This window comes from Alternaria burnsii (assembly GCF_013036055.1).
Source record: "Alternaria burnsii strain CBS107.38 chromosome Unknown 705, whole genome shotgun sequence".
In the NCBI taxonomy this organism is placed as follows: Eukaryota; Fungi; Ascomycota; class Dothideomycetes; order Pleosporales; family Pleosporaceae; genus Alternaria; species Alternaria burnsii.
In genome coordinates this window covers 1,950,197-1,978,172 of record NW_024066107.1, presented here as the reverse complement: position 1 = coordinate 1,978,172, position 27,976 = coordinate 1,950,197, and the positions used below count along the sequence as shown (strand labels likewise).

The 27,976-nt window shown below is 51.1% G+C and overlaps 9 protein-coding genes across 9 annotated transcripts; 2 read left to right on the top strand and 7 right to left on the bottom strand.

The window, feature by feature from the left end:
- Positions 1 to 45: 45 nt before the first annotated feature.
- Positions 46 to 5,048, bottom strand: GT037_000696 (vacuolar protein sorting-associated protein 35; the record flags this gene model as incomplete). Its single annotated transcript, XM_038925743.1, has 11 exons — positions 46 to 207; positions 257 to 403; positions 454 to 999; positions 1,049 to 1,523; positions 1,571 to 2,108; positions 2,155 to 2,789; positions 2,859 to 3,058; positions 3,377 to 4,049; positions 4,499 to 4,811; positions 4,867 to 4,899; positions 4,955 to 5,048. The coding sequence occupies 11 exons, from the start codon at positions 5,046 to 5,048 to the stop codon at positions 46 to 48; spliced, it is 3,816 nt and encodes a 1,271-aa protein (XP_038791599.1).
- An 857-nt stretch (positions 5,049 to 5,905) lies between these two features.
- On the bottom strand, positions 5,906 to 7,050 carry GT037_000695 (macrophomate synthase; the record flags this gene model as incomplete). The annotated part of the gene is made up of 4 exons (XM_038925742.1): positions 5,906 to 6,095; positions 6,147 to 6,474; positions 6,530 to 6,708; positions 6,797 to 7,050. 4 exons carry the CDS (start codon positions 7,048 to 7,050, stop codon positions 5,906 to 5,908), a joined length of 951 nt encoding a protein of 316 aa, XP_038791598.1.
- Positions 7,051 to 8,009: 959 nt separating this feature from the next.
- On the bottom strand, positions 8,010 to 8,411 carry GT037_000694 (uncharacterized protein; the record flags this gene model as incomplete). Its single annotated transcript, XM_038925741.1, has 1 exon — positions 8,010 to 8,411. The coding sequence occupies one exon, from the start codon at positions 8,409 to 8,411 to the stop codon at positions 8,010 to 8,012; it is 402 nt and encodes a 133-aa protein (XP_038791597.1).
- A 1,956-nt stretch (positions 8,412 to 10,367) lies between these two features.
- On the bottom strand, positions 10,368 to 16,633 carry GT037_000693 (n-acetylated-alpha-linked acidic dipeptidase 2; the record flags this gene model as incomplete). Its single annotated transcript, XM_038925740.1, has 9 exons — positions 10,368 to 10,547; positions 10,602 to 12,315; positions 12,365 to 13,158; positions 13,621 to 13,897; positions 13,948 to 14,350; positions 14,403 to 14,596; positions 14,866 to 15,973; positions 16,023 to 16,281; positions 16,331 to 16,633. 9 exons carry the CDS (start codon positions 16,631 to 16,633, stop codon positions 10,368 to 10,370), a joined length of 5,232 nt encoding a protein of 1,743 aa, XP_038791596.1.
- A 656-nt stretch (positions 16,634 to 17,289) lies between these two features.
- GT037_000692 (mfs general substrate transporter) lies at positions 17,290 to 19,062 on the bottom strand (the record flags this gene model as incomplete). Its single annotated transcript, XM_038925739.1, has 6 exons — positions 17,290 to 17,546; positions 17,599 to 17,966; positions 18,019 to 18,279; positions 18,334 to 18,447; positions 18,509 to 18,761; positions 18,816 to 19,062. The coding sequence occupies 6 exons, from the start codon at positions 19,060 to 19,062 to the stop codon at positions 17,290 to 17,292; spliced, it is 1,500 nt and encodes a 499-aa protein (XP_038791595.1).
- A 945-nt stretch (positions 19,063 to 20,007) lies between these two features.
- GT037_000691 (fructosyl amino acid oxidase) lies at positions 20,008 to 21,496 on the top strand (the record flags this gene model as incomplete). The annotated part of the gene is made up of 4 exons (XM_038925738.1): positions 20,008 to 20,289; positions 20,347 to 20,769; positions 20,819 to 21,234; positions 21,292 to 21,496. The coding sequence occupies 4 exons, from the start codon at positions 20,008 to 20,010 to the stop codon at positions 21,494 to 21,496; spliced, it is 1,326 nt and encodes a 441-aa protein (XP_038791594.1).
- A 151-nt stretch (positions 21,497 to 21,647) lies between these two features.
- Positions 21,648 to 23,010, bottom strand: GT037_000690 (uncharacterized protein; the record flags this gene model as incomplete). The annotated part of the gene is made up of 3 exons (XM_038925737.1): positions 21,648 to 21,731; positions 21,780 to 22,896; positions 22,946 to 23,010. 3 exons carry the CDS (start codon positions 23,008 to 23,010, stop codon positions 21,648 to 21,650), a joined length of 1,266 nt encoding a protein of 421 aa, XP_038791593.1.
- Positions 23,011 to 23,644: 634 nt separating this feature from the next.
- GT037_000689 (dienelactone hydrolase) lies at positions 23,645 to 25,011 on the top strand (the record flags this gene model as incomplete). The annotated part of the gene is made up of 3 exons (XM_038925736.1): positions 23,645 to 23,879; positions 23,962 to 24,423; positions 24,476 to 25,011. 3 exons carry the CDS (start codon positions 23,645 to 23,647, stop codon positions 25,009 to 25,011), a joined length of 1,233 nt encoding a protein of 410 aa, XP_038791592.1.
- A 652-nt stretch (positions 25,012 to 25,663) lies between these two features.
- On the bottom strand, positions 25,664 to 27,190 carry GT037_000688 (uncharacterized protein; the record flags this gene model as incomplete). The annotated part of the gene is made up of 1 exon (XM_038925735.1): positions 25,664 to 27,190. One exon carries the CDS (start codon positions 27,188 to 27,190, stop codon positions 25,664 to 25,666), a length of 1,527 nt encoding a protein of 508 aa, XP_038791591.1.
- Positions 27,191 to 27,976: the final 786 nt, after the last annotated feature.

The window sequence follows — 27,976 nt, the reverse complement described above, 5'->3', positions numbered from 1 at the left end:
AGCTCCAACTCAAAATAGGCACTGCGCCTCCTTTTCCTACAAACATTACTTCGGTGCCGTGACCACGCCTTCGTACTCTCGACTCGCTATGTAATCCAGGGTGCGCTGAAAGTGTTTCCTTGGGTTCTCAAGCGAAGAAGCATTCTCGTTGGATTGTAAGTTTGAGTGAATGAGCTCGATGAGGCCGTTAAGGTACTTCGTCGTGACCTGCTTGTTGTTAGTGACATTCATATGAAAGGAGAAGAGTGCAACTTACAGCGTCGTTCTCTTGGTCGAAGTAGTAGACATATCTGTTGAGTATCTCAACAAATAGTTCAACAGAGACCGCAGCGTCCATGCATGCATCGGCCACGCGGAGAGCACGCTGTAAGCACTCAAGCACACGCTTGCCATCGCGATAGAGCTATACTTGTCAGTATCAATCTTGTCGAGAGTAGAATTGATTTCGCTTACATTCTTTGGATCCTCTTCGCCCAACGCCCTAATCTCAGTCGCCCACCACAGGTGACTTGCAAGGTATACCGCACGACATTGATCTGGCTTCTTGAGTAGCTTGCTTCCATGCAACGCGCACTTTGTAATCAAGGTATCGTAGTTTTCCTTGCCAAAGTTTCTTGTTGTATGCAGGCCACTCGCAATGACGCACACAGCCTGGAACTGCGCTCTTGAATCGCTAATCGCTTCCTCATATATTGTAAATGCTTGCGCGAAGAACTCGTACGCGACCTCCTCGAAACCGTTTTGATCTGCTACTTGACCGCAGGCGATGAAGAGGCGGAGCGAGAGATCTGCGGAGCCTGTAACGCGGGTGTACAGCGTCGATAGGGTGTTGTGCATGAACTTGTAAAGAGCTGATGACTGCGATTGCCAGTTGTCTTCGAAGTGTTCGCGCTTCTTGTATTGACGTGCGAGCTTGAGTGATGCTGTGATAATGGCCGGGGATGTGTATTTGACACGCTCGTTGCCTTCGGCAAAAGACTTGCGCGCAGCTTGGAGGAGCTGAGAGAGCTGTTAGTGTGCATCTTGGTTGAACATTAATCTTACTCACCTTGAATTGGGTATCGTTGTCCTTGCCACGGATGAGATGTACTATCCGCGCTAGCCATCCTTGCTCTTCTATTGTCTCCTCTGTTTCCTGTGCTCGTCTTTGGATTGGTCCACCTGGGTATCCTTGGGCTTGTTGGATGCCTTCGCGAATGAGGACCTTGAGAATCTCTAGCACACTTTCGAGGTTCTCTACAGATGCAATGAAGGTCTGATTCCGCATCAGACTCCTTGCGACTTCGCCGGCAACTGCTCTCCGAGTCGGGTACGGTTGTGAATGTAAAAGAGGGATGAAGTTCGGTAACGCGAGCGCGGTGAAGAGAGAGATGTAGGTCTTGATGGGCGAAAGGAGGAGACTGAGGATCTGGCTTTGGGTGGCTTGTGAGTGTAGGTCGGCGCTGTTTTGGTATTCGGCGACCTTCTGGTTTGCAAAGGTAAGGACTTGGTCAATGTAATCGAGTCTTTCGGGATAGATATTTCTAGTAGAATTAGCGCAGTCGTCATCGTAAATACTGGTAAAACATACAGGGCGAGGTTTGCCAGCGACACCAGTAATCCGATTGTGTCCTGTATTGGCAACCGCTGCATCTTGACCAGCGTCTGTACCTGTTCGTGAAAGATCTCAAACAGTTTGACGTTGTTGGGTATACCACGCCTCTTCTCGATATCACCGTCTGTCTCGGCCGCCTGGTTCTCTTCAGTCTCAGCAGAGGTATCCGTTGGTTTGGGGGGTTCTTCGGAAGCCTCTTCTGTGCTTGGTTCTGTCTCCGAAGTCTCTGGTGCGTCTCCGTTCTGCTGCGCTGGCGCTGGCTCTGGTTCGGCCGCCTTCTTCTCCTTTGCTATCCGCATTTGTTCCATGAGCTGTGCTATCGACTCCTCTTCCGTCTTTTTTCGCTGTTCCGGGCTTTCGGACTCGGCTTCTCTTTGCGCATACGACGACAATCGGTCCATGAGGCCTACGACAATGGCTTTGACGTTTACATGTGGGTTCAAGCGCGCAACGGCAGAGAGGAACTGATCGAGCGTGTGTAGGTGGAATTCGTCAGGGAAGACCTGTGTAACAACTGCTGCATGTTAGCGGTCTCCGGGTGTCGGCGGCTTGATACATACCCTCGAGCAGGTATTCTTGCGCGAGAACATCTCGACATTGTACAATCTGCTCTAGCAACGGGTTCAAGATCTTCTTGTAGTTGTCCAAGTCAACCAATTGGCTGAGCCTGACCAGGTTGCTTCCCACGAGAAGTTGCAGTTCCTGTCGCTCTTTGGTCCGCTGTTCGCGCTCCCTGGAATGTCCCTGATGTTGTAGTCGCACCCACAGCTTGTTCATCTCGACAAAGTTTGTCAAGATGAAGCTGATGGAGTCTTGGAGATTGCCCTCGGGCCCCTCGCTGTCGCCAGATGGAAGGCAGTCGCGTGCTTGACCCGCAAGGTAGTAGCGCAAAAACAGACCGCGGATAGGGTGTTGGACTCCGCGACTCATCTCCATCATGTCCTTCATAATCTCCTTGACGGGCGCATCCTCAATAGCCATGTAGACGGTTCCGACGGTGACCATGAGGTACAAGCGGGGGATGATATTTCCGGCATACTGGACGAGTTCGTAGAGGTCGGCAAGGTGGTTTACGGGGTGGTTCTCGCGGAGGTAGACGGCGAGATGGCGCAGGGCATCGAAGACGGCCATGTAGAGCTCGTAGTACTGCTTCGGGCCGAGGCTGCTGGTCCGAAGTTCGGAAACAAGTGTCGAGCTGTGCATTGGAGTCATTAGTACTGCAGCGCATAGCCAGAACAGCCCTCATATCACGTCACACGCGTACCTGCACTTGAGCGCATCCATCAACTTGCCCGGCGTCTCGAGACACCGCCGCATGAGCATCGTCTGCTGGCGCACCACGGCGAGGGCATCTTCGAGCAGACGAGCCTGGTCTTCTACGGGGGGCGGCGACGCCATTGTGTGCGAGAGAAGCGGATCGTCCGGGGTTGTGGAGAGCTGGTCGTGGTGCATAGGCACCGCCGCCTTGGGCGTAACCGTTCGCCAAGCCAGCAGGGATGCGAGCTTCCCCTTCGAGCTGCGTCATCACCAGGCTAGCCATCACTCTTCCATTTCAAATCTTGCGCTTGTTCATGCATCTATTATCTAATCTAGTTGTACATGTGTGCTCGTCTCGCAGACGCGTCTAGTCATCATGCTTCAAATCCTCGCCATCATATCATGGCTTCCAACCATTACTCGTATATATCGTAAAACACAGGACAAGAAAAGAACAGGCGGATCGGACCAGTCCACCGCCCAAGCGAGAGAAGAGAATGAAGCCGGCTACGGGGCCGCCGTGACCACTGCGGCAGCCTCGAACGTTTTGATGCGGTAGTGCGTGTGCCACATGCCATCGTCATAGTACTCGGTAGGACCTTCGTCCTTCGATATTGTGACGGTAACGAATATTGGCTTCGGCGTCTCGATTGGTGTCGACATGCTACTAAAGAACGAGCTTGAGATGGTTGATGTTGCCATGGATGTTGATGAAGGTACCGACGGACTGGGACTTGATGAAGATCCTCCTGGAGTCGACGTCGACGTCGTTGTTGGAGCGGGTGTTGACGAAGACGAAGACTTCGATGCGCTGCTCGAGCTGCAGCTGGTTGTCGGTGCTGGCGCCGGCTGAGGCTTGATGACGGTTGTAGTAACTTCCTGAGTGATTGTTGCTCCCGGACCGACGACTTCGACAGTCTTTGTCGTCTCAATCACCGAAGTGGCTGTCGCAGGCACTGGAGTTGATGAATCTCCACCAACATTCACAACCGAATAGCTCTTGTCGCGTCGACCAATGTCGCGCTGTTTTGGTGAGTCAAAAGGCCGACCAGTAACCAGTGTGGAGAAAAGAGCGGCCAGAGCCAGAGTTCGAGGGTTGAGAAGCATGGTCTTGAAAGTATCAAAGAGGCTTATTGACTGTCTGGCGCCGTTGATAGTCGTGTACACGTGTTGAGCACGGTTTCGGCGTTGGTATGCGCTGGCAGAGAACAGAGTGGGAACTGCGATGTAGGTATCCGTTTATTAGATCCATAGCAGCTGCTGTTGTGTTGCGTAATTTCTCGAAGGCTGGAAATGTGGTGGTTGGGTGATGGCTGGTAACGCACGGGCCACATTTGACGCGACGTGGAGGCGACCGGCTGGAACCATCCAAAACCTCTACCACTACCCACATAATTTGGAACTGTCCGCTCTATCCGAACCATGTTGTTATCAGTCAAAACGTCGCGCTCTTACATCAGAACGCTGATGTGAGATGAAATCCTGGCATTGCAACACAAACTAACTCATCGCCTCTCAACACCTCCGTCCTGTGTGCCTCCTGGCATTTCCTGCGGCGGATGGTGCTTATAGCTCAACGGCATCTCCTGAGCATCATGTGTTCCTTGCGCTTCTAATATCGGACCACCTTGGAACTGGCTACCGTACGGATTCGCGTTCATCTCCTGGGCCTGGTACGGCTGGTACTGCTGCGGTTTGTCTTGAGCCTCAACCTCAGTCCTGTATGCTAGCCCGTCCACTTCATCTCGCTGACCTATCCACGATTGCGGTGGGTTCGTCTGTGACATCTTTGGCTGTAGCACACTCGCCTGCGTCTGTGCCTGTTCGTTTATTTGTCGCGTTCGCTTCTTGCTATGCCGTCGGAACGCCCAGATAGCCAGGCCAGCGAAAAGGAGAAACAGTCCCACTCCAACCCCCACGCCTATGCCAATTGTTCTCTGCTGCGCTTTCACAGCGCTGTCTATATCAGTAGTCAGTTAGACTGAACCGCTTCAATGCTGTAAAGATGAATTTACCGAAGGCGCTTTGCGCATCGTTCTTTGCATTTTCTAGTATCCAGAATTAGGTATTCGAACGTGAGACAAAACCTCAAGATATACTAACCGTAGTCACTGTTCGGAGCAGACGTGCTGCAAATGTATTTGTTGGATGAGTCTTGTTCGCAGTTGTCAAGATTTATTGAAGTTGGGAAGGACATGATAAGGAAGTGATATCTTGATATACAAATTTGCACCAACGCATGCAAATTGATACTGTATCAAAGGGAATGTCGGTAGGTACTACCAATGTTTGCAAGACGATCGAATTGTTCTACTTATATCACCGCCCGGCGATGGCATCACAAGGCTATGTCCATCCTTCTCATGGTGAGTAGCACTCGGCTAGCTCTTTCGAGTATAGCTCATAGAGTTCAGGAAACGCTCTGCGCACCGGTAGAGCTGATTGGCAAACTCTCAGAGTGCCAAGTACGCACACAGCCTCGTTAAGGTGGCCTTCAACCGGACGCCTAATGTGGCAGGAAAATCAATGCCCTCTTTTGGGGTGTGCAACAATGATCACTTCCAGGATTTCTGCCTTGCACTACGGTAAAGTCGGATTTATCCCTACGCTATATTGGTTCTTCCTCTCGCGTCTTCCGAAATCCATTAACAGTGGCGACAGCGGCACAGCAATAATTCGCGAAGGTAACCTCTAGCGTTGCAGAAAAAGCCGGAAGTAAGAGCAGCTTCAATTCGGCCTCTTCTTCTAATTACTTACTACAACACGGCTAATAAACCCTAATAAAAGGATAGAATATATAATAGAGTACTGCAAATAAGACTGTCTCTTTAGAATATTTATTAGAGGCCTTGTTGTTGCGTAAGGCTTCCCACCATTAGCTTAAGTCTGGCTTTCTCTGCAACACTAGAGGTAACACAGCTGACTGCGAACTGCGTCAGATGTTCTGTCTATCATTACTCATTGCGGGATTAGGAGTACAATCTCCCTAGCTACATTCATTTGTTACCTCACAATACAAGAAAAACAAACTCCTCCATCCATTAACCAAGCTTATCAAGGCGTCTTCGCCTGTCCGTCCGCCATACTCGGTTTCGAGTTTCCCTCGAAGCTTTTTGCATGTTTCCAGCCCTCTTCCAAAGAATTTGCGAAGAGTCGTGTAGTGCCCCAGACATCGAACTGCACAGCAATTGCTCGCATACCTGACTGAATGGCCATTGGTATCTGATCTACCCCCATCACACCACTGATCATCATTAGCTACCTTTTTCAAGATCGGAAAGGACCATAGACTTACCCAAAGATAGGTAAATCATGCTTGGCGGCCGCAGCATTGAATCTGCCCATCGCCTCGAAGAACTTGGGATCAGGGTTTCCCTTCAAGAATCCATCGATATCCATACCAGCCTCAATCATGTAATCTCCAGGGCCGAACATGAGACCAGAGATGCCTTCTACTGCAGCAATCTCCTCGCAATTCTCAACACCCTTGACCGATTCGATCTGCGGGATAATACAGACGTGATTGTTCGCCGTCTGCACCTGGTAGGCATCGTTGGGGTAAAGAGATTGTGTCATTCCAGGAGTGAAGGTCCAGGGACTGAATGAACGGTGGCCTTTACCGCCTAGAAAAATGTATCAGTATCATGGGGAAGATGAAGAGAAGAAAGGGTGACGTACCGCCAAAGTACATCTCTTTCATGAAGTCCTTGACTTCTTGGGCGGTTTCAACATGCGGGATGACGACTCCGGCACAACCTGCATCAAGTGCTGTTGTGAGGCTGATTTCGTCATGTTTTGGTACACGGCAGATGGCCATTGATTTTCCCTCCGAGTGATGTTGTGCGGCGTGGATGCAACTATGTCGCATCTGTCAGCGGTATGGTCTTATGTATACCCCGGCCTTAAAACAATCTCATGGTTGACCGTCCTAACAAGACAACTTACTCGTGTAATGTCAACCGGTTGTACATGCCATGCTCCACATCGAACCAGATGAAATCTGGCTTCGTGGATGCGATCAACTTGGTCATGAAGGTACTTGGGATGCCTTGTGCGATACCCATGAGACTTTTACTCGCATCAGCTTGAGCGTCTTTGAGCGCTTGCTTGAGATTTGCAGGCTGAGTGAGCATAGCAGCGCGGTAAGGGGCTTTGGTATGGAGCTCGGGCTGCTCGCTGTAGGGTTTGAAGTCCGCCATCGTGAACGGTGTTGTGAATGCAGCAGAGATGGACAATAATGGAAGTGTGGAAAGATTATGAGAATAATGCAGTCTCAATAAAGGTCAGGAGGAAGAGCCTTGAAAGTCTGTACAGGTGCTACCTTCAGTCTGGAAGGAGTCCTCGAGTATTTATGTAGATTGAGTACCTTTCCATATCTTTGTCGTAGAAAGTAAGCGGTAGCACTGGAACGGAATGGCCGCGACAGCTGCCTCGATAGAGCGTCTACCTTACTCCACTGGTAAGGTATGAAACGTGGGGCATGACGTTGGCCTCGTTTCTTAGTGCTTATTACCTAAGACATCTCGCTCTGATCGTAGTATGCGTTAGCAACATACTATCCTTAGCCCTAACGCATCGTCGTCGCGAGATCGACGCAAGAGAGAAAGCAATTGCCCTTTCAAGACTATACAAATTGGGCAGCACATCGATATGACGCACTACAGCAGATGGCAGAGACCAACAATCAAAGAATTTCTTCCTTCTACTCGAGGGGCATCAAAGCCTTCATTACTACAAGTGCTGACGCTGACTGATTTTACAAAGCTGAAATCTATGCCATCTGTATTTGGCACGACGATGATGCAGTATGACAGTGGCGAATCGGGTGCTAGAGAAGAAGAATGCACCTGGTGCCTAGACTACAGCACTTTGGATGATAGTGCTAGAGCAAGCGATAGGTTGATGCGCGAGGCTCGCAGTTTCGTGTTGCCCAGCGTTTATAGCCGTTAACTCCATACACCGTGTCGACAAAAGGTACCACACTTCCGAACACAACGCCTTGATCTCATGGCAACGAAATGTGCTCGGATTTAGTGAAGCCATCACAGATGCTAACGCCGAATAAAGGTGTAAAAGTTGTCCGAGAGCCCGAATCGGCCCGGATGGAGTAGAAACGGGCCGTCCTATCCAAGAGGTTCGTGGGGTACATGGCAGGGTTTTAATAACCTTGTGATAACGTCGAGGTACTCATATATACTGGCGACGGATGTATTACTATCGAAGGATGTGCGCATTGACACTCTGGCGACGTTGACCGATCAACTTGCGTGCTTGAGTATTGGCTTGGAGATCTCATCGATGTTCGGGTTGTCGACACTTTGGGAGCGCCTTTGCTCATCTCATTGATTCCCATAGGTTTTTCTTCGATATCCATACTATTCTTCTCCATCTCTTCCGCTGCCATGATGCCCGTGTTCTTCTTCCTTTTCATACGCTTTGGTATATCCATAATGATAGCAGCGACGACGATGAGTGCCAGAAGGCCCGCGACACCACCCACAGCAATTACGGCGACTATGCTGGTGGAAAGACCGCCGAGTTTGCTTTCTGGTCCGGACATTGCGATCGAAAGAAGATGCTTGGCGTTGGCTAATATGAGGTTGGTTGACGCAACAGCGCAGAATGACGATAGTAGAAGGAAGTTTGAACAACGGTCACTATATTGATCTAGAGTAGTATGTGGCTGAGCTGAATGAATGAGGATGGAACGAGTGTGAGTGCATTTGCAGCGCTTCGAAGATGTGGTTTCATTTCAACACCATCGCTGCGTAGCGGTCTCCTTATACAAATCGTCTCATGACCTGTCATCGATTTCTCCAAGCAAAGAAGCGAGCATAGTTTCCCATGTCGGGCGATTCTAGGCCGGCAAGCGTCTACATCGTGCCAAAACTTCAGCTGGTGGCTTTTCCTTCGAGCAGACACAGCGACACTACATCTTTTCCGAAGCCAACGACGCAAGCCACGAGGCTGGGCGTCATAGGCATGTTGTTTGTCTAGTCAGCCGGCTTCGCTGTTGTGCGAGTAAAAACAGTCGATTATCCCAAGCGGTGCTGGTAGTACATGGGCTGATTTGCTCAGGGGTGCTGAGGCTGAACGCTAACGCGATGAGGTGTTTCGGGCGTACTGGCTGTATCGAATTCAGAGCGCTTTCCTCTTCACTGGCTCACTTTATGTTCGAAGCGAAAAGTGTGTTGTGCAGCGCATCACTTAGCGGTATGCTAGACCGGTACTTGATGAATGTTGTTGCATACGTTTTGCTCACAGGCTGGGGATATCTGTTTGTTCGGTCTGGAAGTCGAATGGCGTCTTACGTGGATGTGCCGGCTGGTGCGGTGCCTGACATCAAGCACTCGAACTCATGAGGCAGCGTCAGTCGAGCCGCTGAACGGTGAACCGATGCATGAAGCCGTTTATTCAGCATAGTGATAGGAGCTTGTCGGGGCGGCCGAGGTTTCGCTGGACTGTACGTAAGAACTAGTCACCGACTAGTGCTTCTAGCGCCTGGCTGACTCCACGTTTTTCGGTCGCAGCCGTGGCGGTTCTTGACTAGACAGAGGCTTCGCTTCGGACAGTCACAACGTGGAGATTTGCACTGGCTCTACTCGTACGATTACCCAGCTACCATTTCAACGGGCTGCTAGCACTTTTGAGATTTATACCCCAAAATCAAAACAGACTTAAGGATCGTAGTAAAAGCATCACGAAACCTCGAAACTAACTTTCGGCTGCACACAACGAGAGATTGCGACGGAAGAAATTCGTTCTAACCACCAAACCACTGTCGCAGACGACTTACCGAGAGCACAGTAGAGTTCATCGAACGTTCGAACGCCACTAGATCGCCGATTGCTAAGATGGCTCCCGGCACTAAATATTACGACTTGCGAGTCGACAGTGCGCCATGTTCAAATACCACTCGGGATCAGTATTCCTTGATGATCCCAAAGCTCTCGTAGTTTGATATATGCATTGTCAAGTAGCAGGTTCTCTTGCAAGACCCCATTCAGACGCATCAGATTAATCAGAGTCGACACTACCTTGGTGCAAGGAAATTATCAGGATAATGAGACCGGCCTTCACCACATTCATAAACTTGCGTTCTCTTCCAATCGTCCAGGCCGAAGTCGACACCAGAGACGTCGGGAGAAACATGTTACGATATTTCGATCCTTCTTGAGGAAGTCGTATCATCGCCTTTGTGTGTTTTCGATCTCAAGAAGCGAGCTGGCAGAAGAATGCGAAAATCGAGAAAGACAAGGGGTTGTTTGCGCCATCAACACAATGGGGCATAACTAATATGGATAGTACAGTATGAGACGTGATGACTAGACGTAATTGTCTAATGGTGATGGTGATGTTCACCAAGATTGACGTCAATATTATACCAACAGATGAAGCTGAAGACCAGCACTACATACGAGATGGACCCCCAAACCGATGATGCAATGTTGCCATTCTTTCATTACGCCCAAAACACCATGTAAATGCAACTCTGCTATACACACATATACGAATGTCAGCCGAGCCTGTCGCTCGCGCGGTTCAATATATCAGCCGTCTTTTTGATCGCTTTGGCAGCGGCGTCCCAGTCTTTCTTCTCGATTGCCTCGCGTGCAAAAGGGAAGACGCTGGCTTCCAGGCCGTTGTTAAGATCGGGGGCGAAGATGACATGTTTGTATTGGTCGCGATTGGGGAGCTATGCGTGTTAGTCGATGTTGGCCATATTTATGAAAGAATGAGTGGAACTTACACCATGAGGCCCTTTGTCATCTTTGCCCCTTGCAAGATCAAGCAAGTCGGTCTCAAAACCCGCAATTCTTCCGTTGTGTGCGACTCTTTGTATAGTGACACCACTGCTCTCAAAGCCACCAGTCGCGTAGACTTGGTTATACCAAGTTTGTTCCCAACGCCCAAACGCCTCTGCCTTCTTCTTGAACATACTAAGGCTGTCTACCAGAGGCTGGAAAATCTCAATGTCGTACTCTCCACCACCGCTCACCTTCTCAGTCCAGTCCAACAGCTTTTGGCCCTCTTCTTGCAAAGAGCGGGCATAATCGTCAATCTTCATAGGGATGATGGGCTCTTGGGCAAGCTCGAGGATAAGGAGAACCCAGAGTTGCGTGAGCAGCGCATGGTAGGAGAAGGAGGGGTCGATGTATTTGCGCATCCAGGAGAGCGTCTCGTAGCAGCTGCGCGCGATGGGATTCGATTGGCCTTGTTTAGTTGTGAAGCCGAAATCGAGCGAGGAGGTACCGACGATGGACTGGAAGGCGACGTAATCACTTCCGGCCCCTAGATTGCCGATCTTGGAGTCTGAGGTCTCCCAGAGTTCTTTTAGAGTCTTGTTTTCGTGGGGATCGGACAGTCGGTCGAGCACGCGCGTCCAGGCATGTTGGAAGATGGGGGAGCCGTTTGCCCAGAGTTTGTCACCTGTCACGCCCACATCGACATTGAGATAGGCAATAGCGCTATCGCGAAGGGCTTGGACGTTGGCTTCAACGTGCTCTGTGGAGCCGATTCTGTTATATTCACCAGCGTCCCAGGAAGCAAACTCGATAGTGCGGAGGGGTCGCCACCCTTGAGTACGCAACTCGCCTAGCACACGAACGACTTCGAGCATAACAGCCGTGCCAGAGCCCGGGTCTGCTGCACCGAAGCACCAGGAGTCGCGGTGGTTTCCGATTACGATCTTGCTAGCGGGATCTTCGCTGCCCTTGAGAGATCCGAAAACGTTGGTGATGCGCTGTTGTTCGACCTCATCCTGGTCGTTTTGCAGGAACACCTTTGGAGAAGTCTTTGGATGACCAGAGAACCATTTGTCGCCAACATCCGGCACACCGCCGACCCACTCATCCGGCAGCTCCTCGCCTGAACCTTTGAGCGACTTGAGGAGTTTCTGCGCATCCTTCCAGGAAAGTGGTAGACTTGGGATCTTGGGTAATGCTGGGTTCTTGTCGCGCGGCATACGCTCCACCTTCTTCACACTCGGCCGTCCAGGCGTAAGAACATCTCCCATGATCATGTTTGTCTGTGCAACCGAGCCTCGTTGCACGCTGTCACCAGGTCGCCATTTGCCATCCGGCCAGGGATTTCCCTTTTTGAAGCCGTCGTCTGCTGGATCCGAGTATACCAAGACACCGGCGACTCCAGCGTCTTGGGCATATTTGACTTTGATGGCTAGGTCGGGTTGTGTGCCGTAGTATCGGCAAAGCACGATTGCACCTTGCACGTCCACCTCGCTATCCCATAACCGCTTGAAGTCTTTCTTGTCGCAGTAGTTGACGTATATCAGAGGTCCGGTAGCGTTCCCGCTCGCGGACAGAGCGTGGTAGGCGGGCGTCTGGGCTTTGGCTGGATTGAAGACGGACGGTTCTTCGAGTTTGGCTTCCCATTTCTTGTCCGGTGGATCCACGATGGCGACTTTCCGGCCGCCCTTGGTCGCATAGTTCATGTATACGTAGTATCTGGTCAAGTCAGCGTGGGGCTCAACAATGGCTCGGATGTCTAGCATACTCATCATGGGTATATGTATCCATGTGTGCGTCCTTGAATTTGCCTTCGATCCACTGGCCCAGCACGTAACTTCCCTCGGTTCCGCCTATGTGGTCGTAGCTTGTGATGTACTCGAGATTCTTCTCAATTCTCCAGCTCTCGACGCTCCCCATGGCCGTGGACCGTACCCATTCGGGGTTGAATGGGGTGCCGAATCCACCGCCCATGGGCACCACCTCGCTGACGACGAGAAAGTAGACGAGGATTATGATCAAGATGAGACCGAACAGTCGGGCAATGATGGACCATCCTGGCTTGTACTCTTCTGGTATGGTGGGTATATGGTCCGTCACGGCGCTGAAGTTGGGACGCCAGCTCGGCCAGGGTATCCGGGGCAGGTTCCAACTGGAAAGTGAATGTCTGATACTGTAGAAGCGTTTCGAGAACCTCCCTCGTGATCTGTTCCGCCTCGCCCGTCCTTCTTCGACGGCCTCTGGGTCCAGGATATCCATCTCCTCCATGGTCTGGCGCAGGTCCTCGTCCTGGCTCTCCCGCACCGGACTCCCGAGATCCGAGTCGCCATCGTCGTCTACCGACTGCACTGAAGGAGCCTGGTAGTATCCATTGCGCCTGCGCGGATCCGACTGGACGCGGACATGCGGGCTTAGCAGGCCTTGCCGCTCGGCATCGTCGCTGGTCTCGTTGGGTCCCAGGCGCGCAGGGGCATTGCGCGACGAGGTTGCCTCGTCGTATGTGGGGATGGGCGGTGGTGATGGCTCGCGGACGTAGCCATGCTTCTCGTCGCTCATGGCGAGCTAGTGGCAGGGAGAGGGTGTCGTCGTCGTCGTACACGTGTTGCGCAAGGTCGTGGTAGGGGATGCTCGCCCGCGGCGAATGGTCCGCGAGAGCGAACGATGGCTAACTAGGTATGCGGATGCTTCAGAGAGTAATTGGTGACGTGGGCTGTCGATTGCGCATGTACATGGTGGACGGATCTAGGGAGTGACGGCAAATTATAGGAACACACGCAAGAACAAAGTCGACGAGGGGCTACGTCTTGTCTGGATGTTGCGGCAGACTGGTGGCAGATGCATCTGGGGATAGCGGAGCGGAACACGCGCGCCGAGACCCTGTCCAAGATGCTTGGTAGTTGAAACCATGCCACTGTCTTTTGCGACTTCATCACCACACCAAGTGTTTGAGCTACGAGGGGAGAAGAGTTTGTCAAGTGTCGCACCAGTCTTGCACTTTCTCTACATATTCCTGCCTCCAGTCACCTTGATCGTCTCTCCGTTCACATAGCTGAACAGCGGACTCGCCACGGCCAACACGGCACTCGCCGCCTCGGTCGCTGTACCAGGTCTCCTCAGCGGAATGTCCATGTGCTCCTGGCCCTGACCAGCACCCGCCTTCTGTGCCTGTGGTATACCCAGCGCTACCTTCTCGCCGTCGGGTGTTGTGATGAAGGCGCCAGCCTCCTTCGCCGCCGTCAAGCGCGTCTGAATATGACCGAAAGCAACCGTGTTTGCGCGCACGCCGAATTGAGGGCCCCATCTGCACATTGTTAGGCGGGACATAGTAGGGGAAACATGACAAGAACATACTCTTTGGCAATTGTCTTGGTCATACCAGTAACACCTGCCTTGGCCAGCGCGTAGTTGATCTGTCCCGCGTTGCCATTTACACCACTTGTGCTTGAGATGTTGATGATGTTCCTAGGCTCGCCGTCCTTGACCCTGAAGTACGGTGCTGCAGCCCTCACAATCTTGAACGGCGCTGTCGCGTGCAGGTCGACAATAGTGTGCCATTGCTTGTCCGTCATCTTGTGGATCACACCGTCCCATGTGTAGCCGGCATTGTTCACAATGATGTGGATCTTGCCGCCTCCAAACTCAGCGGCTTCAGAGATGAGCTTCTTGACGTAGGCATCGTCGAGCACGTCGCCTGCCACAGCTATGGCGCTGCCACCAGATTCGTTGATCTCTGCGGCTACAGAGCCCGCTTTCTCTGCGAGCTGTTAGCTGGTATTCAGACATTCAAGATACTTGCATCAACCCACTAGCATCTACATCAGCAACTACAACCTTCGCACCCTCTTTCGCAAACAGCTTTGCAGCCTCAGCGCCAATTCCCTGTCCAGAACCTGTAATGATGGCAGTTTGGCCAGCCAACATACCCTTGGGGTAGTTGAGATGGCCTTCAATCTGGTCGATGCGCTTGGAGTAGGACATTATGCTTGTAAGATCGCTTGTACTATCAACGTAGATTAAGGACCGTAAAAAATTTCACCAAACAAGACAGCTCAGTGTTTATGGACGCTCTTCCATGAAATGCGGAGTAAGTCAACCGCAACGACCGACATCATTACCTCAATATGCCGAGGTTCACAGCTAGCGCGTTTTGTGGCTGCCGTGGACGCGCTTTCCTAGGTTTGGCTGACTCGACCTAAAGCACCATCATCAAACAACAAGCAACGGAGAAGAGTTGGCTAGATTTCGCGTCGAGTGTCATTCGGATGAAACTAGGTCCCTCTGGCTCTCTCTAACTGCAGATATGCTTGCTCAATTTCCTCCAGGTAGTCTTGTTCAATAGCTCTCCTCTGCACCACTTGCTTGAGATTAACCTTGAGTGGTTTCTCTTTCGTCGCGGCCATAACCGTCTCCCTTGGAATCCTGATTTCGTCGATATCGTCCTTGTTGGCGCCAGCAATTACGCTGTCATACAGCTCATCAAGCAGCCGCGCCTCGCTCTTCTCATCCAATGCTCCCTCCTTTACTTGCACAATAACGTACGGCGTAGGACGACCCTCCCCACCCACCACCACGTTCTGCACCTCCTTGTGTTGTAGAATCCGGCTCTCAATGTCCTGGGCATGGAACTTCGCCAGCCAGTCCAACTTCGTCAAGTCATCTTTGCGAGCAGAGAATGCCCATCGTGTGCGACCGTCAGAGTCTTTGACAGGTCGGTACAGCTCCTTAGTTTCAATACGCTTCAAGTACCGATGTCCTGAGTTCCAGAAAGCTAGCTGGAAAGGGTTGGTACGACCATCCTCAGCATTCTCGAGGATAAGCTCGTGAAGATTGTCCGTATCAAAAGGCACCATCTTATGACCATTCTCCGGAACGAAGTCGTGCGTGTACCAAAGGCTCCTGTCCGCTGGTCGTAGATCGATCTGGTCTCCAGTCTCTGTAGATCCGATGACTGGGCTTAATCGCGTATGCTGACAGAGGTCGTCCCCAATCGCTCGGTCCAAGGGTGCGCCCATGTACACGACGAACTCCAGCGATTTCAAAATCTCTCTGGTTGCTGGATCTTCGTAGAGGCCGGCAATAGTAAAAGGTGGACACTTCATGCCATCGATCTTGTTCATCGAGGTAATCTTCTTGAACAGGGCGGGAGTCAGGGTAACTTCGCCTCTGGGCATCATCACACATGGAGCATCGAGAAACACTGGCGCCATGATCATCGCATGCAGGCCGGCAACCCATTGCGGTGGACAAGGATTGAGAGCTGTCTTTCCGATCCAGCTTTCATACACGATGCCCCGAGGCCAGTGTCTTCGGCTCAGTATGGGTACGTTTCTCAGCGCGGACCACATCCCGTTGGTATGAAAGATGGGTTTAGGATCGCCTGAAGAAAGATAAGCTTGTGGCTTTTGAATGCGTTCTGCTTGACTTACCAGTAGTACCGGATGTATGGATGATGACTATCTCATCCCACTTGGCCCTTTCAAAGGTTGTCTCATATGGGTAGCGCTCCTGCCCTTCATTGTCGAGCATCCACTCCAATGACGGCACTGCACATAATTTCAAGCTCGACTCCGGTTTAACCAATGGTCCTGCAGCATTGTCCGTTGCATAGAGCCAAACTTTGCAGTTGGTCAACGCCACCAACCCCGCCAGCCCCTCGTTGGTCACACGGCCATCTGGAACCAGCAACTACAAGAGTCGTCAGTCGAAAATTTGCATTCTGAAAATCAACACTTACCTTGCGTCCATTTTTAGCAATCGCTGGTACCAGGATGGCATATCGGGGATCGTTCGGCCCAAAGTAAGCAACCGTTTCGCGATCTACCACCTTTTCGAGCTGTTCGTCAAACCAAAAAGCCATCTTGTCGATGGCGTTGGCATACTGCTTCCACGTAATTGTTTTGTAACCATCCTGCTCCCAGTCTTCCAACGCGTATCTCATGAACATGTTGTTTGGTATCCATGTCGCCTTCTCTTCGATAGCATGCACTATGAGTTGGCCCGAAGGATGCTCTACTCCGTTCTCTGCTATAGAAGCCATAATGTTGTATTGAAGATAAGACAAATTGCAATGGCATAGGGCAAAGTCCGAACGCAGATTCCGGTGCAGATGTACCTTGATATACTCTCAATCGTTGACACTTCATTTGATCGTTGTCAGCATCGTGTAAATACCGGCAGAATAGCCAGATAAGTCAGTAAGCACAGCCTTAGCTTCTGATCTGCTCAAACGTATCAGCTTACGCAATTCTGTACGTCTTTCTCCGAATGTTTGTGTTACCTTGATCTGAGATTGTGTGACTTCCGCATTCAGCTAGTGCTGAGCTCATCAACTACGTCGACCTTTCATACACAGGCCGTGAGTGTATGCTTGTATTGGCAAAAGGTAGCGTAGAAAACAATCTAACTTGCATGATGGCATGTCAGCACTTGATAACGCCACGCATAAAGACGAGAAGCTCGTTTTCATTCAAGACGCCCCGTCGATGACGGAGAGGCAGCTAGATGACCAGTGGCTCACGCCTTGTCTACGTGTTTCTCTCTTACGCCCCGTTGATAAAGACGAATTTGGAGTTGCGAGCCACAATTTAAAAACATCAAGCTCAGAATTACGTCAAATATTGTATTCACGTCTATATCGTGTTCATCCGAAAGGACCCATTCCCAATTCGTCGAACCAGACTTCTCTGTGCAGGCTCATACCTTGGTCTCAACCTCCACATTATCTATCTTCTTCTCTTGGTGATACTGCTCTTCCGCAATCACATCAGCAGGGATGCGGTCTGGTGTTGAATTCACCAATACCAGCATCGGGCCTAGAGCAACAGCCATCAAACCGAATGTGACGCAGAATCCGATTAGAGGCGATGTCTTGATTTGCGTGTTCATGCCGTACGAGATGGCTTGTCCGATGGCCTCAAGACAGCGGAAAGCTGCACCATTGCGTACGTTGGCTGTATCTTGTCAGTCTCTGATCTGTTAGAGCTACTAGGTAATGAGGCATACCTTGAGCGTCTGTTGCAAAGGAAGACAACAACCAGTACATATACGACTGTGACAAAGGACCGGTGGTTTGAACAAAGAAGTACGGCAAGAAGGAACGCGCATATAACGAATCGTCCCAATCGATCTTTCCGGGGTTATTGCTGTTAAAACGAGCTTGCATGACAATCGACCAGATGTACACGCCAAGGTTGAGGAGCACGACTGTGAAGAGACCGATTTGTGCGCGACGTCGTTGACTGACGCCCTTGAGATCAAGTATGAAGCCCAAACCGAAGCATCCAACGATGCAGAAGAAAGGCGAGATAAGGGAGGAGAGTGCGCGGGCGCGGACGCTGAAGTAGGTACCAAGGTAGGTGGACCATGTACCACTAACGCCTTATCAGCAGGTGTTCCTGTCAGTATCTGGCAGGATTGACGAACCTGTAGAAGAAAGACCATATAGCCCAGAAAGCAGATAATAAGATCAGCTTTGAGGTCATAGTTATCTTGATCTGTTTGAATTCCATCTTGGTGCCGATTTTCTCGGATACTAGGATACGCGTTCCGTCCGAGCGTACGACTCGTTCAAGAGGGGATATGAGGAAGGCAAAGGGCAAGGCCATACATTCGATAATCAAGAAAGCGACATATGTATCGGGTGTTACACCACCGACTACACCTTTCTCGTGGTTTTTCGACAGACTGTAGGGCTAATGTCAGCTATCGCTTTGTCGATCCCACATCGAGAAGACTCACTTGATAGCACCACCAACTAGCTGCCCCAAGTTTCGAGCAACGATCCAAAGAGCTAAGTATTTGCCACGAGATCCGGATGGTGCAAGAGACATAATGGTGCCCGACTCAGCTACACTGAATCCAGAGGTACCAAGTCAGTGTATGGCTTACATGTAATTCTTACAAAGACACTTACTACCAAGTGCCGGTGCCAATGCCGGTGAAGAAGCCACCTAAAATCAGGTACCACTGGTTTCCGAACTTGGAGTTGCAGTAGTATGAAGACCCTCGAATTGGAAACGAGCAAGCACCGATGACCAATGCCCACTTTGTTCCAAGCTTGTTAACAATGGGTCCACCGAGGGCACAGCAGACAGCCAGCATTGTGTAGTTGACAGCCGTCGCAATGTTCGAGGTTTGAGGAGTTGCGAGACCACCTCCACCGAGACCTGGAACCTTCTTAGCTTAAATCACTACATTTGATGCGTCGATAGGAAGCTTACCGGCGATAGCATCAGCCATGGCAGGGCCACAGAAGGCCTGCACACTGAGTAACATCATTTGTGTCAAACTGTGTTGCCAGATTCTCTTCCATCTTGGCACTGTCCTAGCATATTCTTCCATGTTGACTCTTTCATCGGCTACCTCATACGTGGGAGGAGCGTTGAGCGGATCGCTGCCCTTTGTGCGAAGAGCATCGTCATTACCGCCAGCATGTGTATTTGGAGGGGCAGCGTCGAGTCTAGACATCTTAGAAGACTCTTATTGGCAAGACCAGAAATGAATAGAGACAGATGTGAGCTGAGCTCTGAGCTGAAGTGCAACCAAAAGCATAGCACGCGAGCTTTATATATACCACATCCCCTCACACATATCTCCCACCTGCCGTCTATCCACGCATCCAGCATCCCGGCTTATCTGTGGATTTCGGGCCTACATTACCCCAAGCTGGGGTAAAGCAAGTCGTTCCCGCCGATGGGTCCAGCTGATAGCGACTTGTGGAGTCCATGGCTCTGGTGGCAGACGGGTGTCCGAGGGAGAGGACAGTCTGGGTGAGAGTGCAGGCTAGGCTGAACATGGAAGTGCGAACAGTCGGGAAAAGTGGAGGTTCTAAGCTAGGATAGTTAAGGGATGGCAAGCACGCGCTAGACATGGAACACAGGCTTTGCAAGGCTTAGATATCGGGTTGCTACGCTTGGGTTACAGCATGCGAGTCAGACGCAAGATGCTCCGCGGGTTGAGTACTGCGCTCGTAACAATTCGGGGTTGTTGATATCGCGGTGCAGCTGTATCGACCCATTCCTGCTACCGCGATGCAAAGCATTAAGGAAGACCAGCGTTTGCTCGGTGCGCAAGCCAGGTGGGAACAGAGATAGCCGCGGCTTTACGCACCACTGACGCCCGCCAGCCTAACCCTGTTTGGACACTGTAATAGTCGGGATCGCCAAGCGAGGAGGGCCGGTGATACTTGGGACGGCAGGCCTCAATTACTCAATCGAAACTTCCTGAGTTCGCATCTGGCGCGTGCGAAATGGGTCGCCATCGTATCATTCCGCTGGTGGCGTGTGCAGCCTTGATCGATACTTAACCGGCGGGATAACATCGTGGGTCGGTACTGATAACGACTTCCGGCATCGCTCTTTGACACTCCAGTACGCGAGAAATCTCAAGCGTGATAGACACTGTTACTCCAACATGGCACCTACCAGGGCCAATACTTCCGTCATCGTAGTGGGTGGTGGCGGTACCATTGGGTCTTCAACAGCCCTCCATCTTGTACGCACGGGATACACACCATCGAATATCACAGTTCTGGACACTTACCCGATCCCATCATCCCAATCAGCTGGCAATGACTTGAACAAGATCATGGGCATCCGCTTGCGGAACAAGGTGGATTTGCAGCTGAGCTTAGAGGCAAGGCAGATGTGGACAGAAGACGATTTGTTTAAAGAGTACTTTCACAAGACCGGGCGGGTGAGTGACAACACGTAAAAAACGTATGAGCAGACTCAAGGCTAACGGATATTATAGCTTGACTGCGCGCATGGCGAGAAAGGACTTGCGGATCTCAAACAAGCTTACCAAGCCCTGCTCGATGCGAACGCTGGTCTGGAGGCGACTACAGAATGGCTAGACTCGGAGGATAAGATCCTGGAGAAGATGCCGCTTCTCGATCGCGAACAGATCAAAGGATGGAAAGCCGTCTTTAGCCAAGACGGCGGATGGCTCGCAGCAGCAAAAGCCATCAACGCTATCGGTGGATTTCTGCGCGACAAAGGCGTCAAGTTTGGCTTTGGCGGAGCAGGCTCTTTCAAACAACCTCTTCTTGCCGAGGGCGTTTGTGTTGGCGTTGAGACGGTCGACGGAACAAAATACTATGCTGACAAGGTGGTTTTGGCGGCTGGTGCATGGAGTCCTACATTGGTTGATCTTCAAGACCAATGTGTGTCGAAGGTATATTGCTGCAACTCAATCATTAAACACGCACATCTAACATGTAAAGGCCTGGGTATACGCTCACATTCAACTGTCCCCGAGCGAGGCCGCAGAATACAAGAACGTCCCCGTAGTCTACAATGGCGACGTGGGCTTCTTCTTCGAGCCCGATGAACACGGCGTCATCAAAGTCTGTGACGAGTTTCCGGGTTTTACGCGCTTCAAGCAGCATCAACCTTTTGGCGCATCTTCTCCAAAACTTATTTCTGTACCTAGATCTGCCGCAAAACACCCTACAGATACCTACCCGGACGCCTCGGAGGTCAGTGTCCGCAAGGCGATCGCAACGTTTCTGCCCAAATTTACCGAGAAGGAACTGTTCAACAGGCATCTGTGTTGGTGTACCGATACAGCAGATGCAGCACTGTTGATGTGTGAACATCCCGAGTGGAAGAACTTTATTCTGGCCACGGGTGACAGTGGGTAAGTCTTGGTTCTGTTGTACTGGACGTTTCCACACGTTTCTAATACCATGTGTAGTCACACCTTCAAGCTTCTACCTAACATTGGTAAGCATGTGGTCGAGCTGCTAGAAGGAACATTATCAGATGACCTAGCACATGCATGGAGATGGCGCCCAGGCACTGGCGATGCGCTGAAGTCACGAAGGGCAGCGCGTGCCAAGGATTTAGCGGATATGCCAGGATGGAACCATGACGGTGAAGCGCCCAGAGCGAAGCTGTAGTTTCAGCTCAGATAGTATTACCCTAGTGCTATGGTGATCTATGATAATCCCACAATTGCCCTGGGCATGCCAGTATCTTCGATTTGAGGAAATAAATAAGTGTTCGTTACCCTGAGGTTCTATCTGCCAGTGCGGTACCACTACCACATAATCACAAGCTCGCTGTAGCAGCCCCTGTGGCCTTGCGACTGTCCCGGATGTAGAACTCAAGGTTCTTTCGCATGATCCTCAGTGTCTACACACATTCTTAGTTCACTCTCTATACAAGTTCTGAGCTTCTTACTCGTTTGCACCGCTGCCGAAGCAGTCCTCGTGGTATGCTTTTGACTTCTCTGGCTTTCATGTCGAGCCATTCTTCAGGTTTACCTGCTGTGAGATAGTGGTTGAGTTGTTCGGAAAAGATGTCAGTATCATCGTCTTCGGTGGTGCTGAAGAAGTCGTAACCCAGAACCTTGATCTCTATGTTGGCTTCGCGAAGTGTCATGAACACTGGCTTGATGACTTCGAGAGCCTGGTAGAAGGCGAGGCTCCATTGCATGTTCGCTTCCAGATAAATTTCGATGCTGATGTTTTGGTAATCTTTGAACATGAGCAGGCTGTTCATGCTGTCATTGAGAGCTTCACGAGCTATCCTTGTACCTGGGTAGATAGTCCCAGCGCTCTCATCAATCGTCATCACAAGGCGCCGAATTTCGTTCTTGACCGCGAATGGCATGGAATCAAAGCGGTTGCGTTCAAGATGGGCACGTACGTAACGGTAGTCAAGTTCCGCACTTGACAAGACTCTGAAGTACCGAGTCGCAGCTTCAGATGCGAATTCTGGACCAACGAAGGTGACGTTCGCGAAACGCGGCACAGGCAGCTCTGGTGCGTTGATGCCAGCTTCATCTGAGAAATAGTGCCGAGGAACAAACGAGATAGCCTTATCCATCCTCTCGACGTGCTCTCCTGCCCAGAGATAATCGTAGACATGGTCTCGAAGCTCGCGAGGAAGCTTGGCGAGAATGATTGCTGTAAACGATGAACATAGCTGCAGATCGGCGCAAGCCGTAGCGATACGATCAACCGAATAGCTGGCGGCTTCTAGGTCTCTTGCGAGATTACAGAGCTCGGTATCTTTGTCCATAATATATTTGAGTTTAGCATGTCTGAGCTGTTCCTCTTCGTCTACAGTATCATCGAACTCGTATTCAAAATCGAAGTCCCAGCGAGACATAAAGTCCCATTCATCAGGTCCTCTCGCAGATTCCTCGAGCAGATTCCGCCTAGCCTCGACTTCTTGTTGAGCTTTGTTGTAGTCCGCTATGAGCAGCCTCCCTTTGTCGTAGAGATCAACGACCCGAGCGCTATCCTCGCAGCTCAGGCCCCAGAACCTACGGTCTGTAGCTGGATTTGGCACACTACAAAGTTTTAGTAAGATGTCGTATATCAAGCGGGATGTAATCATACGTGCGCGGTCGTTTCGCTGCTGTGAGGTCGGAGCGATTTGGGTCTGACCTCGCTGTACGCTTCATCTTGTAGCACAACATATAATAATGATAAAAGACAAAGTGAGAGAAGAAGAAACTGGAGGGCGTGATGGTATCTGTTGACTGTCGTCCATCCTAGTTACGAATCAGGCACCAGGGCGATGTGATTGACTCGGGAGCTGCTGCAGCCTGCCACAACTGCGATTCACATTGTGTACAGCCAATGGGTTGTCGAGGGTATGTTGATAAAATGCAAAAATCTCGTGACCATCTGCAGTGTTCATCTATGCCAACTTTCCAGGACAATGAACGAGATCAGGTGCGACGCAGACGGCAACGCCTCTTTCGGTTTAGCTGAGAGGCTTACAGGCCCTACGTCATGCACGGTGTGGAGGACGCCGGCACGACTCCACTGGGAGCCACTCAAATAACCAGCTTTCAACAATACTCATGTGAGCGCACACCGACAATGCACCGCTACATGCACGATCATTTTGCAATTGGCCGTCTGCGAGGACCTGACCTGACATTGTGCATCGCGAAACGCCGTCGATAACATCTCATCCATCATCGGACGGATCCAACACGAAACCGGGATAGCTACGCTTGTCAATAGTGGAGCTACCACAGCCATCGCGTGAGCGCGCATACCATTGCGACCACGACTCCGAACCACGAGATGGCGCAACAGTTTCTTGCCGACCGCAATGGCTGGCTGTCGTTTAGGAGTAGCACGCCTGTGCTGTACATCACCGCCGAAGACACCGAGTTCGACATGGAGACGATGAAGGCATGGCGCGACGAAGGCTTCATTGTGGAATACATACCCTTCGGAAAAGGCGGGAAGCAATATGTGCAGACGCTTCATAAACTAGGCGACAAGATGGGCATTGGGGAACGGTACGCCATCGTAGGTATACAAGCCCCTCACAGCCTGGCGCATGTCATGCGCCTAACCACCGGCGGCCGAAACACGTACTGACTGTATCTGTTCAGCCTTCGGTGACGCTGCAGCCGTATGTCTAGACGTTTTCTCGGAACCTAAAACTGCCACCTCGAAACTCTGCTCCCTAATCGCTTACTACCCAACATCCATCCCCGATACGCGACATCGCTTTACATCCTCTTTTCGTGTGCTCGTGCATCTTGCTGAGGGAACATCCGGCAACGATAATACCGTAGGCGTTACGCGTCGCCCAGAAGTCCTGGGTATACAGGGCAAGCGGAAAACAGTGCAAAAGCGTGTTACACCTGGCATAGGCGCAGGAGGCTTACAGGACAAAATCTTGTATCCTTGCTTTACGTACGAAGGTGTGGATGCAGGGTTTGCAGAGCATGATCTGGATGAGTACGATGCCGTCGCTGATGCGCTCGCCTGGAGTAGAAGTTTGAGTACAGTTCGTCGGGGTTTCAGTGCCGAAGTGGATTTGGAGCGGGTACTGGAGGAGAACGAAGAACGTGTGTATATTCACCCCTTGCCTTCATTCGTATGAGAGTTGACACCAAGCAGAAAAGTACCGTGGCAAATCCGTCGATAAACTCCTAGAAACCTACACTAAGAAGCCTACGCCTTACATAAACTTCACACCAACCATGACTGGTGGAAGCGGACTTCCGGACTTGAAGCGCTTTTACCGTGACTACTTCCTCAAAATCTCTCCACCATCGATGCACATGCGGCTCATCTCGCGCACAGTGGGCGTCGACCAAATCGTGGACGAACTCTACATACAATTCAAGCATACCTGCCAGATGCCATGGATTCTTCCTGGCGTTGCGCCCACAAACCAGAAAGTTGAGATAGTGGTGGTGAGCATTGTAGGCTTCAGAGCGGGCAAGATATGGTCCGAGAGGGTGTACTGGGACCAAGCTTCTGTGCTGTTCCAGGTCGGTCTTCTTGACCCTGAAGAGGTGCCAAAAGAGTTCAAGAAGACAGATGACGAAGATGGTGGACTGGAGATGCTACCTGTTAGTGGAAGTGAGGCTGCCAGGAAAGTCATGGATGTGGAGAGTGAAGAGTTTAATGATATGATTGACGATTGGTAGGAAGCAATGATGAATGGTTTAGGCTTTTTTGAGAGTTTGCGTAGAGGTATCGAAGCGATGGTGTTAATTACGCTGTACACAGTGAACACAGGCTTTTAGGGGGCATACTGTCACCACGACATAATACAGCGTTAGTCAACTGCGTCATACCCGCGTTTTGGTACCAGCACGTTGATTAGACCAATGGCGTTGAGGTATTGTGACAGCAGACAGGATGTAGAAGAAAATGTTTTCTAAAAAGAAAGACGCTTCATTTACAAGTGTCTAGAACGCTAAGATCCGATTGTACTTGAGGGAACTCTGAGCCAACGAACACATAGCGAACTATGTTCGTAATTGAAAGATTGCGTTCTAGCCCATCCGACTCGTGACACTAGAAAGCGAAAACTCGGAAACTTGTGATGTAGCGACGCAACTGCCGAAGAGAACGCGTTGGAACAGGACGAATGATGTCGTATACGAAAATGAATCCGACTTGGGAAGCAACACCACGAAACAGATGCTTGGAGTCCATCCAGCCCCGTAACACCGTAGGAATCCCTGATCACACTGAGAACTCAATCCTATGGACTCACATCGACTTCAGACATCAGTGATGGAATAGAAGGCGGGTCTACACGTCCAGGTACCTCTGTATACCCAATCTCTTTGTTCAGTGGAATTGAGCGCGCGGAGTTTGTGGTTCGGTACCGTAGACCGAGGATGTTCTGTTCATCGAACTGCGGGAGAGACGATTACTTGCACGCCTTCGTGTGGTAGTAATGTTTCTAACAGCATTTCCAGTTGCAGCCGAGTCAATGGACAAGCGAGCCTCCCCTCGGTTTCGACGTGTTTGCTGCCAGTCGTTCATGATACTATGCATCGAGAGAGGACGAGGAGATCCTGAGCCACGACGATCTCTTTGCAAGCTCTCGATGAACAGTTGATGTGGCGTAGGAGCCATGGTCATTCGTTCAACAGCGGTATCAGCGTCCGAAAGATTCGTTTCGCTCATGCTGAATGGCCGACTATCTAGAGTGTGGGTACTTCCCCGAAAGGTATCCCAGTATTCATTAGTTCCGAAGATGTTTCCAACATAGGCCAAGGCAGAGTGACGTCTAACAAGTGGTCGGAGCAGTAGCAAGTCCTCAGAAGCGTCAGCTTGAGTTCCGACATCACTCATCACAGGAAGGCTGGCCAAGGTGGTAGATCCAGTATATCGAGCTTTAAATTCTGTCAATTGCCTGCGGCCCCAATCGAAGCGCTCGCATGGAGGTAGAGCCTGGATGGCCTGGCGGTCGACCGCTTTGAGCGCAGCTAGCGCACCCGCAGCGGTAGTTGACGAAGTGCAGACATCGGGGTAACCTTCGCTGAATTCGGCATCATGATCTGAGTGAGCGTCCGTTAGATCTGCCGGAGCTGGCGAAAGTGCTATGGCAGGCGCCTGAACCTGGCTATGGTCGTCTCGAGTGGGATGATTCTCGCTTGGGAACAATGGCTCGTCGGTACTGACTTTTGACGTGCGGAAATTTGCTGCAACCTTCATTTTGAGACGAAGAAAGCTCTTCCGGCCCTTGGATACCACAAGTTTGCCAATGTTCGTGTACTTCTGGCTGAGGCTTTGTGCTCGGACCGCACCACTGAATCCAGAAGAGTCTGGCTTGGATTCGCTGCCTACGGCTGCTGAGTGCCGTTGGATATGACTACGGGCAGTCGAGCGCACGGATGTCTCCCGTGATGGACTGACTGATGCGACTTCTGGGATGGCCGTAAGAGTGGGATGTAATGCGGCAATAGGGTTGGTGGCTTTGATGATATTGACTAGGGTGCTGTGGAATTCGGTCTCAGCTTCGAGCAACTCCCGATCTAAGCTCTTTGTAGAAAGAAGAGATAATCGCCTGCTATTGCCTTTCCCGAAGGCTAGCCACAACTTCTTACACTTATCGCAGCGGACGTCGCCGACCTCAGTAGAGTCGCCTGATACACGAACACGCACCTGCACAGAATTGTGGTGGTGGTGACAGCTCGAACAATTGCCGCTGAGGTTCAGTGCCCAATAGCCTTCAGACAATCGATTTGCACTTCCGGTAGACGATGCAGTGTCATGTCTGGCGAGCTCGTCCGTGTGAAGGGGAGCCGCTGTAAATCCAAGGCTGCTGGGAGATCCACCGGGGGTGACTGAGGGAGCCTGAGAGTCCATCTCTAACGAACGTTTCCTGGTTGTCGGCCGTTGCTAAGCAAAGAATCGAGTTCTGCGACTGTATTGGTCCAGACAATGCTTCGCTTGATGCATGAGATGATCCGGTCAGAGAAAAGAGTAGACAAACGGCAGACGGAAAGATTCTTTTAGGGACGGGGATGTCCTCAGGCTGTGTGGAGGAAGAGTGATTGGCAGGAATAGGTTGTGGCGGCGCTATCAAGTACTCGTTCTGTCCACGGGTGATAAGAACCTTTAGCAACCAGGCCTATATGTGGATATAAGGCAGCTACACCGACTGATAGTTTGCGCCTGATTTTAGGCATCATATATTCTAGCAAATGACTTGGATGTGAGGAGAACTGTTGAGGCCAAAATTGTGGCGCAGCTGTCCTAGAGAAGTCTCGCGCCCTCACGAACCTGTGGAGGCTGACAGAGATGTGGCTGGGGTCATGGCATCGTGATAACAAGGACTGCATGAAATGAACTGTGAAAGAACAAATGACGTACCGGTTGAATTACAGGCAACAACTTGGGGTCGAGCGGGTGAAGAGATGTATCGCTAGACACCCCGTGATACTAGTGCACAGCCACAGGCCCATAGCCACAGCACCCTTGTCTGCAGAGGTATGGCGACAAGAGCGATGAAGCAGGACGTCATGTGCAAGCAGTTTAACTGCGAGTCCAAACGATTGCGCAGAGTCGCAGAGACTGGGTGAATACAAAGAGGGTAGTTGCGGCGGGTGGAGCGACGGATATGGTTAGCGTCAGCACTAGTGCCGTTCCCAC